The sequence below is a fragment of the Epinephelus lanceolatus genome, chromosome 22 (genome assembly GCF_041903045.1).
Source record: "Epinephelus lanceolatus isolate andai-2023 chromosome 22, ASM4190304v1, whole genome shotgun sequence".
NCBI classification, from domain to species: Eukaryota; Metazoa; Chordata; class Actinopteri; order Perciformes; family Serranidae; genus Epinephelus; species Epinephelus lanceolatus.
Window position 1 is genome coordinate 25,769,935 of NC_135755.1, and position 14,752 is coordinate 25,784,686.

Consider the following 14,752-nt stretch of genomic DNA (forward strand, 5'->3'; position numbering starts at 1 on the left):
TGATGGAAGTAGTCAGCAAGCCACTTCCCTCCACCTCTGACAACATGTGTCATCATGCCATCAAAGTTAAATTCAACCTGACAAATACAAAATACAAGACACACTTTTCACTAGAGCCCTCCTGGCACAGCTGGTATTACCAGGTGACCTTCTGACTTAGAAATTACCTCCTCACATCTGGGTTGGTGTGGTGCATTTGCACAGGATAAATGAAGTCTGTATTGAACTTGAATTCATTCCTCAGATAAGATGCACACAGTCAGGTGTAACTCCACTGTACACGACCAAGAAACACAGCAGCATTAGCGATGATGTACAGTGTTTACCTTTCTTTTTCTCTTAATGTGGGTCAAACAAACAGAACCAACTCTGCCACACATTCAAGCTTTCTCTTTCTGCAAACAGGTCTCCATCCTGTGTAGCAAGATGAGCCTCCTGCACCCATATACTGTCAAACCTTTATTTATAATCATCAATTGAGGCCTCCATAAGACTTTACAAGGAAGAGGCAGAAACCAGGAGAAGTCTAAAATAGGACCCCAAATCACTGAGATGCCGATTTGGAGGGGACTAATATTATCACATGACCTCAGTGTTTGGTGAAATATGGCAGGTGATTTATGGTGGAATTTTTACTTGACAAATTACAGACATGACAGATGCGCATGGGATTAAGATCACAGACAACCTCCACAATTATGACAAATCACATGAGGTCCCCAGGTTATACTAGTCCTGTGTGAACAGGGCGTATGATACATGTAGTACTATAAGCCTTACAAATGGTAGGAGGAGTGATGCACTGCAGGCAAGGTCTTTATAACAGCAGCTTCTCCGTAGGAAAAGCACATGTATTGCTAATAACATTAACCATGGCTCTGTTCTATTCAAGTGTCCCAGTAAGCTGTGACAGTGAGCCAGCACGCACAATACCAGAATCCTGAAACTGAAGCAGCTAAATTGAATTCAGCGATCATTAAATCTATTATTCACACCTGTGATTTTCCTCCAATGACATGTCAAAATTCCTCCAATGGAAAAGGCCTCTTGAAAAACACCAATGATACAAGTTTTAAAAATATTTTTGCATGACACGTTGGCTAGTGATTAGCCCTGCTGCAGGACATTTTGCAGATCTTTAATCATACCAGTCAGTATATTTACATGCACAGTTAAGTCAAGCTATGGTTACAGCTGGACTAGGCAACTTAATTGGACTCCTGTCTTTGAGGTGAGTCGATTATTGATGAAGTATGTCCGACTCTGCTACGATAAGTGGCGATATGCCCCCTTTCAGCTTTCTCTTGACCTATTATGTCACAGACCGAACAACCGACAAGCAACTTAGCTTGCGGTTAGCAAGCAGCAAACTGGTACCATGGTAGACAACATATCTTTTTCTTCTCTTCCTCTGTTACACATTTAATGCTATTCGACTTCTGGGTCAAAGCCTGGGGTGGAAACTGTGGAGCATGTGCAGAGCACCCAGGCTAGTTTGGGTCCAACTGACTGTATACATCCAGGAGTGATTCGACTACCAATCACATTATTTTGGTGTATTAGTTCAGTGGAACCTACAGTAGCTTCAGCAACTCAGAAGTGAAGCCACTTATAATGAGTCTCTTGCTGTTACAGGCATGCAAGCGCTCCAGATTACAAACCGTGACATAAACAAACTGCTGACTCACCCGATGTCGATGAGCGGAGACTTCCCTCGACCCCTCTTGTAGCACAGAAACAGCTCAGGGCTCTTGAGGCTGCCATGATTAAGGTTGGCTGGCTGGCCACTGTATGTGGTGTCGATACAAGTGAAGCCCTCGGGCACTGTTTCTCCTGCTGACCTGTTAATGACGGCCAGGTCGGTGATGGGCGCTTTGGGCCCGCTGGACTTGGTCTCTGACAGGTCCTGCTCCAGGGGCGTGGACTTGTCTGTCAGCCCAGCCACCACAAAGTAGTCGGTCACACGGTGACCCTTGTCCTCGATCATGGCTGGGCGTACCTGGAAGGGAGAAAATAGACATATGAGATTAATTTAGAAGGACATTTATATAGCTCAGAGTACATTTGTTTGCCTAATAGACAATAACCCCCCCACGCACCACATTTGTAGAAATATTCTATTCTCAGCTGTGGTTAAACCTCCTGCAAAGCACAGTCTGTTGCTCAACACTTGCTACACATACTGTATTCAGGCTCCAGCTAAGGAGAGCACTGCATGTTGGTGAAAGCTGTTACATGTCACTGTGGGACAGTGGGACGGATTAAACATGCAAGCACACACAGAATGTTAAGTAATACTGTGGCAAAGGCAATAAAAGGATCCTTTAAGGCTGCTGCGCCACAACCAAGCAAACAAACTGGGGAAACACAAGGAAGGGACTGGATCTGTTGACATTCACAAACACTCTTGTCATTGTATATCACCGCACTGCTCCAGTTATGTTGAGAGAGTTAAAGCTCCAGCAGCTACACAGAGCCAAGGGAGAGCAGCCGGGCCCGGAGGAATGCTCAGAAATGCCACCGAGAGCATAAATCAAGGAGACACTAAAGTCTGCAAAACACTTGAAATATTGTTCAAAATTTAGCGCGAGTGCCAAAAAAAAAAAAGTGCAAAAATGTGCTTTTTGTCATTTTTAAATTGAAAATAACATTGTGATACATTACAGTTGCTCTGCTGTAAAGCGTAGAGAATTATATAAGTAGAAATAAGAAGTATAGAGTATGATGTATGTAAAAATATAAAAACAGTATCTAAAATATTAAAAATATAAACTTGTATAATGTGCTGAATATGTTAAGTGTGTAAAAAGAAAATAAAAAAATATGTCCCTTATGCTACAATACAAAGTATAAAACTAGTATGTAAAGTTTAGAAATGTAAAAATATGTGTGTCATGTATGGAAGTTATTTTTAAATTACAGCTTGCGCTTCTGTTTTCTAATTATTGTTTGAGTCATGACACCAGATTAAGCAGTCACTGACTCAGATATTGGTTAAAATGCCAAGCAGCCATGTTGTATTTTCAGACACATCTCTTCTTCATAAAATAACGAATGCAGTGAGGATACAAAGCACAGTCTTAACAGTTAACTAAAGCTAAAACTGAGTGTGAAAATAAACGTATTTAACTGAAATAAAAATAAAAACTAGACTGAAATATACAGGAAATCTCTTTAGTTTTAGTCTTTGTCATTTTGGTTAAATCTGTCAACACAAGCATGGGGAGGCATTGGTGGACATGTTTATTAGGACTAAGTACTCGTTCACAGATTTGGTTGTTCCTTCACGCTCCCTTAATCGGAACTGAATTAGGAAGAATGTCACTCTCTTACAGTGCACATTACACATGGAATAATCTGCATAAGACCTTAAACTTAGACACTGATCTTGTTTTAATTGAATGTTAATGCTTTTAACTATACACCTACACCTTAGCATGTTCATCACCCTGCATTTCTACTTTAGCAATCGTTTACTGCTATTGTTGTTTGTTGTTTTATATGATTTAATTTCTGTTTTAACTGCACCTTTGTGTGCTTACTGATTGTTTTCAATGTTTTTGTTCATGCTCGGCGTCACTGAAAATGAGGGTCTCCTTCATTTCCCGAGTCTTAAATGAAAGTTTAAATGAATGAATGAATGCATAAAAGATGTGTGCATGACTGTGAACCAACTGCCTTCACAAACAAAGTATTGTGTTTGTATCGTAATATAAAGGTGTAAATCAAAAGTTTCATCACGATACGATATATTGATTCTTTGGACAACCTCAAGACATTTGCTGATACCATTAAGTCTACGTTTTATTTTGATTCACTTTAATTCAAGGGCCCGCAATCAAAAAGGGACGATATCAATAAATATCCTCATTATCTTTCTCTTGGCTGCTTATCACTGTCTGCCTGGCACAAGGCCACTAGCACTGTTTGAATGTTTATGAAGGATGTGTGCTTGGACAAAAACGTGACACAGAGGTGCCATGAATTAAAATAAAGGCATATCTTAAAGATAATTATATATATTGATGTTTTTACTTTGCATTATACCCCTATGTGATACCTGTTCTTCTTAAATCTTGCCCCTGACAATTATCTACCATATTATGCCCAGTATGAGCAGCAGGCGAGGCAGTGGGCTATCAAGCATGTTTTTTTCTACCCAAAACGCACTGCGTCACTTCCTCTCTTTGGTTTGCTGGATAGTCCATTTGCATTCCAACTGTAAGCAAACCGCACCAGGGTTCACTAACAAGTGAACCGAGACCCAATAACAGTATATTTAAAAAATGCTGCTCATCCATTATACTCTTTATATCATGGTGGAAAGAAATCATCTTCCTGTGCCAACGAAAAGCACCTGACTTATCAAGCCTGGCCAAAACCAACAGAGAGCAGCTGGTTGTCTAATGAGAAAGAGAAACTTAAAGCAAACACGTCCACGTCATCTTCAAAGGGCTGTTAGGGACATGCACAGGAAGTTCAATTTTTCCAGTGGTGAGTCAGCTGTGGCAGGAGTGGAAAAGAAGCCTCTTTGTACGGCAACAGCAAACACAGACAACCCTGGACTTCATGACGCAGATTATTACTGTCCATAATAGCTTTTTTAAAATTTCTATTGTGGACTTGAGTTGCCACCAGATAATATGATATGGTTTATCGATATAATGGTGAAGCCACAGTGCAGGTATTTTGAAAGGCAACCAAGAGGAACTGCAAGAACAGGACGATAGAATCTAAGGACTACATGTGTGAAGCTGTTTCTAGCAGTGTAGGCTGGAGACCCGAGTGCATGCTCACGTCTACTGGCTGTACTAAAGTGCAGGACATCCGTTGGCCTGTGCTGTGGAAGGAATGGCAGGAGGCAGACTGACCTGCCTGGGAGCAAATTATTCAGCCACAGCAAGACAGCAAACAGCTCACACACATTACACACGTTTTCCACACAAAACAAAAATCTTTTCTAGACTTTGAGCCTGCCATTTAGATTTCCATCGACAGCACAACACGCACAACAATGCCGTGATGTGTGTAAAAACCTGCTTAATTAATGTTTCATTCTTTTGACCAGTATTTAAACCCTTATCTGATTGAATGACGAATGCAGCGCTGCTTTTGAGTTCGAAACTTGGCGTTTTGCCCATGTGAACATGCCAAAATTCATTTGTTTCAAGTGCCTCACAGACCAGGTAGCTTTGAAGACTTGTAGCTGGATATCTGCCCAGAATACGGGCCCTTGTTTCCCCCTTTCCTTTTTAAAAACAATGTCGGGAAATCAAAGAGCAAAGAGCGTAACTGTATGAACACCCCGAGCAGCAGAAACAATACAGTTTTATATCATATCCAAGCAGAGACTGAATGACTTTCCATAAACAAAAACAGCAATAAAAGTGCATCAATGGAGATAGGATGGATCCAGGCTCACTTCCACAAATCTTTCAAGACAGTCAGCTGTTGAAGTAACGCAGAATGGTAAAAGCTCAGATGCACTGGGCGTCACAGGTAAAACAAGGAAGAGATTTATCAGACCGGATCAGCATTGTGTTTTGCTAGCCATTAAATTCACTTCATGTCAGTATTGTGCTTCCAAAGTGGGACATTTACTCAGTCTGAGGAATGTCACTGAAGCGTTTTTGTTCTTGTAGCTAAAATTCATAAAAAACCCAAATGATTCCAGATGTGCTTTTCTCCTCAATACAATAAAAAATGTTTGTCCCAATCTTTTAAAAGGCAGGCTAGATCCAGCTTTTAGTTTACGATGATGCACACCAGCAATCCAGAGACACAAAACCATTACATGATTTATTGCTAGAGATTTACTGCACTGTATCCATGGTTACATCTCATCTGTCAAAGCCCTGTTTAAAAGCAAAATGCTGTTTTCAGACTATATTTGCTTTATAATGAACCACACTGTTTTATGTGTTCTCACTAAAGGCTGGCCAGTAACTATATTCTGATGGTCTTCATGTGTGGGTGAACTAACAAGTGTAGCTAAAACAAAACTGAACGCACCTGTTTAATCACTATAGTATGAATACGGCAGACCCTTAATGAAATCAATAAATGATTCATTGCATTCATGTGTCTGGGTCTTTATGAGATTTGAAAGATGGTTGTAAAGTGCAGATGTCTGTGCACGGAATATAGTCCAACACTTACTACATTACTGCAAATAGAGAAGCCCACAAACCACACAGAAAGTATGACATCTAACCAACAGAGAGTTTCAGCTTCTACTGGGGATCAGGGAGTGCATTACACCTCTTTATGATTCTGACACCTCCACTAATAATATTTTCTCAAGCAATACTGTGGATTTCATTCTCTGATCCAAATATTTAAGTCATACATAAGCTAGTCTCGCTCACCAGACCTTTCTCAAGAAAAGAAAGGTCTGGCTGGGCCGACTCTCACTTTAAGATTGGAAAAAAAAAACACCCCTGGCTGTTATATTGCTTTCAACCAATCACAATCGTTCTGGGCAGTGCCACAGCAATGGTGCGCAAAAAATATTGGCGGGGGGAAACAGGTTTTGGTGTAACGCGCCAACAAAAATATCGCCTACAGGATGCGAACCATAGCAGAAAAATGGCTACATCCCCACAAGATCAAACACCGCAAAAGTTAGTAAAGGACGTGTTGAAAACGGTTGAAAACTGCTACACAACCGGAGGTGGTAGGGCGAGACTTCAGCGGGTGGCTCGTTCCGCCCAATGAGAGGCTGATCTATGCAGCGAACTTCCACCCACTCAGACTATACATAAGCTGACCTAATAGCATTTAAGCTAAAAATTGTACAGTATATACATTAGCTTTTTTGGCCTTGTTGGGGCAAAACAACTCAAACATTAACATCTTATCACCTTTCAAGTTGATAAGGCAAACTGGTTAGTGAATAGTGTCCTGTTTACACATCCAGTACACATGCCATGTAAGCATCCACTTTAAGTTGGGTCTTTTCCCATCTGACGAAAGGAAGACCAATATTCACTCTCCTCTTAACTCCGTTTTTGATTTCCACCAACTTCTGATGGAGATATTTGGCTCTTAAGCTGCTTAATGCTATTCACTATGTTCACTTACCAGCTAGTCTCTAGCTTTACATATAGTTCTTAAAATTACTTTTACTGTCTGTACAGCTATACTCAGGTGCTCTGTATTAAATGGCTCTTCAGGTTAAAGGGCTAATTCTAATGGTGTGTTGACACAGAATGTGAAACCAGCAATTTTTATGGCCATTTATATAAAAAGTCAATGCAACGATTCAAACCGATGTAATATTTGCACCAGGTAAAGCAAATGACGCGAAATTACAACATTTGAGAGTTTTGTATAAAGATTTTTATACTTGAGCAAGAAATTCGCATGACCCTGCATCGTAATGGCTCATCAGCGGTAAGATCTGGTTGAGATTCTCCTGACCTTTCCGAGAAGAAGAAATGAAGCACAACCTTATTGTTGCTATATATGGGTAGCTGAAGCTCTATGACTCAACACCAGTACAGAGACAGAACAAAAAAGGAGAGGGCTTGGAGAAAATGAAGGGAAGCCATAGGTTTAGATGGTAAATTCTGAAAATATGTACAGTATCTCACATAAGTGAGTACACCCCTCCCATTTTTGCAAATATTTCATTATATATTTTCATGGGACAACACTATAGAAATGACACTTCGATATAACTTAAAGTAGTCAGTGTACAGCTTGTATAGTAGTATAGATTTACCTTCCTCTGAAAATTACTCAAAACACAGTCATCAACATCTAAATAACTGGCAACATAAGTGAGTACACCCCACAGTGAACATGTCCAAATTGTGCCTAAAGTGTCACTATTTTGTGTGCCAACCATTATTATCTAGCACTGCCTTAACCCTTTTGGGCATGGAATTCACCAGAGCTCACAGGTTGCTTCAGGAATCCTCTCCCACTCCTCCATGATGACATCATGGAGCAGATGGATGTGAAGACACCTTGCACTCCTCCACCTTAAGATTGAGGATTCCCCACAGGTGCACAGGTGAGTTTAGGGCTGGATACATACTTGGCCAGTCCATCACCTTCACCTTCAGCTTCCTCAGCAAGGCAGTTCTCATCTTCTAGGTGTGTTTTGGGTCATTATCATGTTGGAAAACTGCATTGCAGCTCAGTTTCTGAAGAGGGGCGATCATGCTCTGCTTGGAATTCATGGAATTCACTATACTTGACTGTAGGCAAGGGACAGTTGTCTTGGTGCTCTTTCAGCATGTGTGGCACCTTGGTGAAGAGCACCAAGACAACTGTCCCTTGCCTACAGTCAAGTATAGTGGTGGCAGCACTCATGCAGCCCCAAACCATGATGCTGCCACCATTATACTTGACTGTAGGCAAGGGACAGGTGTCTTGGTGCTGGGAATTTAATTTGAAAGGACAGACACAGGAAGTGGCCATGCTCAGCAGTCAGACAGGAGTCACGTTAATTTACAGGGCTGGTACCTGCGGTTATTACACAGGCTAGTTAATAACATGTTGGGCAGGAAATCCAAAGTGTAGGACAATTTTGAGAAGGTGAAGGACGAACCCAAGGTGATATGAAAACTCTGCAGGCAAACATTTGCGTATCATTCGTCGACTCCAAACATGATGCATCATCTGAAGCATGTAAGTAGCTACATGCCCATTAGCCATTCATCACAATCATTACTGCTTTGCCGACAGCATCATTAACAGGCGGCTCGCTCTGTGTGACGTGCACTTGTAGATATAATATAGGCCTATATTAATGAAGGTTCATTAGTACGGTTTTGTATTTCTCTGTAATGTAGCACAGTGTTAACAATGTTACTGATACTATTCTTTCTCACACCTTGAACTAAAACCATTGTGGTGCCCCGCCCAAAAAATGTAATTTAACAATTAAATTGATATTGTAAACATGCAGGCGACTAGTCAACTAATGGCCTTAAATGTTGACTATTGGATGAATAGGAAAATTCTTAGTCGGAGGCAGCCCTAGTTGCCACGTCAGTTCACGCTGTGTCTGGAGTCTCTGTGTTTACTGTGTCCACTTGATTCCAGCTATGGGTTGTACTTTACTACAAACATTTGCCAATTGCAAAATACTCCAAAAAACTCTCTAGAAGCTGTACACGTGCAAATAAAGAGGCAAAAATTCACTTGATGTTCAGTGTGAACACACCATGAGGTTCATGCTCCTGTATTAGCAGATCACAGGTCAGTAGGAAACGACCTACTGTGAATCTCACTTTCTCACTTCACAAAAAGAGCAATTTTGGTAATTTCTTAATTTAACATCTCTGTTCTGCAAGCATCTGTTCTGCTGAGTAACATGCAGACTTTAACCTCTGTCAAAAACATTGGCTTCTACTATTCATCTGCTCTGAAATGGTAATGTTGGTATAAAAACATCAAGGCTGTGAGTCATACAGCTTCCCAAAAGCATCGGCACAGATCGCCAGAAAGTGTCACAGCAGGGAATAAAGCAAAGAGAAAAACAAACACTATCCTGGGCAAGCAGCAGATCTGTTTGGTCTTGATTGGGCTTTGAACGTTGTCGTATGAATGATCGGCATGCTGATGGATCAACATTTACAGATGACATTAAACACTATACTGAATTTTTCATTATATTAACTGGGATTGTTTTTATGCAATTATTCAGTCTTTGAAAAAAGCAAAATTATCTGAAATTCTACGTGACCCAGAAACTACCTGTGAACCACGTAAAGTGACACAACTGCACCTGCTTTCGTATAAAACCCCAACCACTGAGCAAAATCTGCAGCTTCTCTCGTAGACAGTAACATACTTATTTAAATGTGCATTTATCTCTCTTCAGTTCTGTCAGTATTGGGATGGTTCGGATTCTGCGGGACACTGCATCACATGGAGGGTTTACTGGATAGTTTTAATTCCCTAGCAATATGATGATATATTGATATTTCAGGGACTTTCCAACAACCAATAAAAATAATTCAAATGTTGACACATATTTCCTGTTATCTAGAAAAATGGGCTGGATGTTAGTGATATGACGCTGCTCATTATTGTGGACAGTTTACGATTACAAGTTAATCTGTCATGCTATATCACTTCCATACACTACAGGGGGGAACTAAGTCAGACCAGCTGTCACTTAACTCTGACATGAGTAATCATGTTTCCCTGCATGGCCGACTAGCCACTGATGTTACGTGGGCACACAACCACAGACACACTCCTAAGGCTGGAACCATTTGTGACAGTCCCCTCTGCCTCCACCACACACCCCGCCACAACCATACAAATATCCCTTTGTGACAGCCCATGATAGACAAACACTGAAGCTGCCATGACAACCGAGCCCAAACAATGCCAGGCTGCGCGACCCTGAGCTGCGACTAGTGTTACTCTAGCAGAGGAAATTGATCTCCAAGTCTTTCAAGGGTACATTTAATGTAGCTGACATGTTCTCTGCAGTCTGCTGTCAGCATCAAAGGATGGCAGAAATAAAGTCCGCTGCCTCTGTTTTAGACCAAAAATGTCAGAGACGGCTTGTTTTATTGTGCACTTTTATGTCTGGCGTGCAAATGAAACATGGTAGTGGCCATAAACGGCAATGGTGTTGACAGTGGATTAGACTAAAAGCTTTAATGCTATTGTAAACAGAAGCGAACATAATATGTAGGATTTTCCGTCCTTCTTGTTGGTGGAGGTGGAGCAAATATATTGAGGAAAACTTTTAAACCTCAAGGCATTAATGGCGCAGCTTCTCGGGTCAAATGGTAAAATGACTGAGTCAAACTGGCAGACGAACTGGTGCGTTAAATTTCCAGTGTATTAAGTCGTGTGTTGTAACTTGAGCCCCTGCCTCTAAAGGTTGTGCTCTGCCCCTCCCTTACCATGTGAAAACCTGTTCCTCTGTTACTCCTGAGCCCCGATGATCGAGTGTCATGCTCTTTGTCTGGGTCGCACTCAGGGAGTAGGGTCACTACGATCCACAAGGGAAATACTATGGAGCTTTAGAGGACATGTGTTCTGAATGGTTACTGTGAAACTGGTTTGTGACTGCCCTGTGGCTATGAATTCTTAAAGCGCAGGCCTCAGTGTGGAATGAGTCTCCAGCACATTTTCAATGTCAATGTACAATGCACAGTTTAGATGATGTTTACACTGTTAATTCACCACTAGAATTAGCTCAAGCTCTAATGAGCAGCACTATTAATATTTTTATATCATCTTTTTAGTACAACACATGATCTATAAGATATGTTTTTATAATGCTAACGGAGGATTTTACTGTTTTTACCGTCAATTTACGTCCAATAAAAATGCTTGTTTTTCCCCTGACAGGCTCAGATTGTTTTAAGTGTCTGACAACCTATGGGAAGGATCCCTACAGATACAGACCTTTTGTTAAAGATCCTTTTTGTTTAACCAGAAACAGCCCTGAAATTGCCATCACCAATTCCACCAGACTCCATTTACACAAACAGTAATTTTAGTGTGGATAAAACCAGCATACTTTCCACATCTAACTGGGTGAATTAAGGGTTGATTTAAAAAAAAAAAAAGAGTGCTGTTACTTGGAACAGTGGAAAGACAAACCAAGGCAGTATTTGTAAGTTATGTTTTGTTTCTGTCAACTTTGAATTAAGTGTGTTTTACAATAATCAAACTATTGTTTATTTCAATGGAGTTTGGTGAGATTGGTGATAGCAATTTCAGGGCTGTTTCCAATTGACCAAAAAGGATCTTACCCTTTAACAAAAAGGTCCATCTCTGCAAGGATCCTTTCCATAATTTGTCATGCCATTTAAATAATAATCTGAGCCTGTCAGTGGCAAAAACAAGCACTTATAGTCGACATGAAGTGATGAAACGTGCCCTGAATGATTACACTGCAGCCTGTTTCGCTGCTGCCATCTGCAGCTGTCTCGCTCAGTACTGGACCAATTTCAAAAACTGTTGTCCCCATTTGTTACTTAAACACAAAAACATGGAAAAATAGGGTCAAGGTTAAAAAAATACTGAACCTAGGTCTACCTTTTAACCCTTGGAACTTTGCTTCCAATTTCACACACTCTCTTGTAAGAAACATAACTCAGTCAAATGCAAAGCACGAAGGAAACCGCATTAACACTCTTGGAATCAGTCTGACTTCCTATTTCCAGTGAAACATTCCACAACATGTTTACAGAAAATGACATGGCAAATCACAGCCTTTCTGAATATTACTCTGAAAATAACAGCATACGGCATGACTACAGTGGGTGCCATATGCTTGTGAATAAACAGAGTGACAGCCAAGCAATAACAGCCAACGGTTCAAACCGTTATAATCCCACAATGCAGAACAGTTTTTTTCCATTCAAGCCTTGATGAGCTGTGGTTACATGGACAAAATTTCTTCAACTGGATTGAAATCATTCTGATTGATTTACATGGATGCTAAATTAAGTGATTCAAATGTGCATTTACATGCACCAAAGCACTGAATCAGAATCACAGACTGTATAAATAATGGACGTAGCTACTGTGATGTCACCCATTGGTTTGTGGACTGCCGTTTTGAAGTCTCAAGTTCAGCAATTTGGCCATGGCCATCTTTGGCTTTTGGAGCCAGAAGTGACTATATTTGGATAGGAGGGTGGAGCTGTGGAGGAGCGTAGGGTGGATCTTAAGTAACACTTATCATCTGAGGTAAATCTTGCTCGAAAAGGTTGTGTTTGTCATAAATAAATGAAGGAACCAACTGAGGACCAAAATTAAATCTGTCATCACACTTAGTTCTAATATCCTGAGTGGATCATTCCTGGAGGCCCCTAATTTCCCTGCACTGGAAAGTCTTGTTTCTTAACAGTGGTACTGGTTGTAACTTGCCTGCAAAAATGCCAAAGGTTGGATATGCAGCCCAACAACCCCTGAGGGCAGGAGGAAAACTCTTTGACTTCCATAAATAAAACTAGGGAGGTCATACTCCTCGTGTGTGCGTGCGCCAAACCTGATGTTTGTTCACTTTTAGCACTCATCTGCTCTTAACAGCATTCACCTGGCCAGCCCCTTCATTTCCAAATTCAAAGAGGAACAGAAAGATGACGATACAGGCACAGAAACAGAGATTTCTCTATTTAAGTAGAAAGTGGAACCCCTTACTCCATCCCCCCATGGTCTAGCCCCACAATGATCTCATCCCTTTCACACAAAAGAGCCTGGAGGCTTGTTCCCCAGGGGTGAAAGAGCCTGCCTGCGTGTGTGTGCATGCACAAGTCTATGAGCGTTTGTGTAATGCTGGACAACAGACAGCGCTGTGTCTATCGCGGTTATTTCGGCAGGAGCCCCGCCACGCACATCCACTCACAGCTTGACTAAAACAGCAGCTGGGCATGACACACGCAACTGTCATGTACCGAACCTTGGACACTATAAATGAGAACAAAAATAGGAGTGTTCTAAATGTGTGTACAGATGCAGAAATTATACTACGGAGAGGACCGATCCTAGGTTATAAATCGCAGGACAGGCTGATCCTTCACACCAACCCCTCTATTGTGACAAGTGAACATGTATGTGAGCTTCTGTGCAAGTGCTACTTATTCATCAGCATGCAACAGGGCTGCTGAGGTGCACTAAAAAAATCTCTGAAAGCTCAGATATGACACAACAAACGGTCAAAGGCAAAAATCTGCAAAGGAAAATTCTATTTCGGCTGTAATAGGTTTCAACACATTACCCTTTCAGCTCCAGAGGCAGCCGCTGAGCCACCGTGTGTCAGGTTCTGCAGCACCACAGTCTGCCTCAAGTGCCACTTTGTAGCTCTGGGCTTTGGAGGATCTGAGGAGCAAAGTGGCCCTCCCTGCCACCTGTCATCACAGTGTGCTGTAGGTGGTGAAGGCCAGGCCGAATATAAGGTGCCAATGAGGTGACGAAACCTCCAATTTACAAGGCAACAGCCGCAGGAAAAGAAAGAGATGCTCTGTGCATTTCCCTGAGGTGGAGTGTGGGTTTGTAGGGGAGATGAGCTCAAATTGAAGCCAGCTGAGCTGCTGTCTGAATGAATTCATATGGTGCAAAGCTACAGTGTTGTGTGCAAAGTTGGCTGTTGAGCGGCGGCCTGTAAAAACCCTCACCCTGCTAATTAATCTCAACATCGTGTTGTGATGAGACTAACAGTCGTGCTGGGTGGAACGAGCCGCATCAGCCCTCAGTTTACGATGCAGAAAATACGTCAAAATGCAGACAAGTGCACTTGATAAAGGCAGGGAATGTATTTAACTGTTCAATATTTGCTGTTTAGAGTGTGAGAGGCAGAGTATTCACAGTCTATCTGCTTTTTGGCTCCAGATAAGCCTGAGTGATAGCATGGCATTATCATATCCATATGCTAACAACCTACTCTAGCTCTGACCGGCCTGCACAAAGCAAAAGACCAGCGGTGAACTCTGTTCGTCGCTAATGTTTGTTTAACCCTGGCAGCTGTCGTTTTTATACAGAGGCAATACAAAAAAATCCAATTTCATTTACGGACAGAAGACAGCTGTCAACAGCCGTCACTGCTTCTCAGAAAAGGTATATGACTGCCAAATCTCACAGATAACAGATAATGTTTGTTGTTTTCTTCTACAGGCTATTTCATTGTGTTCCTTTGGGAAGAGGTAGTTTTGCTTGATTTTTCTAAGCTCTATATGTGCATAATGTGTCTGTAGTCATACTAAAATACTGTCCTGATATCTGTTAGGGGTGAGAATCACCAAAGAGGCACCACAATTAGGGT

At 41.4% G+C, this 14,752-nt stretch overlaps 1 protein-coding gene across 2 annotated transcripts in view; it reads right to left on the bottom strand.

Annotated features, from left to right (window-relative positions):
- Positions 1–14,752, bottom strand: part of dennd4c (DENN/MADD domain containing 4C) — a 48,495-nt gene that overhangs the window by 27,518 nt on the left and 6,225 nt on the right. For both annotated transcript variants that reach the window (XM_033609674.2, XM_033609672.2), the window contains exon 2: positions 1,689–1,999. In XM_033609674.2, the coding sequence (XP_033465565.2) occupies positions 1,689–1,987 (299 nt within the window). In that variant the 5' untranslated portion in view covers positions 1,988–1,999. The remainder of the gene's footprint in view (positions 1–1,688; positions 2,000–14,752) is intronic.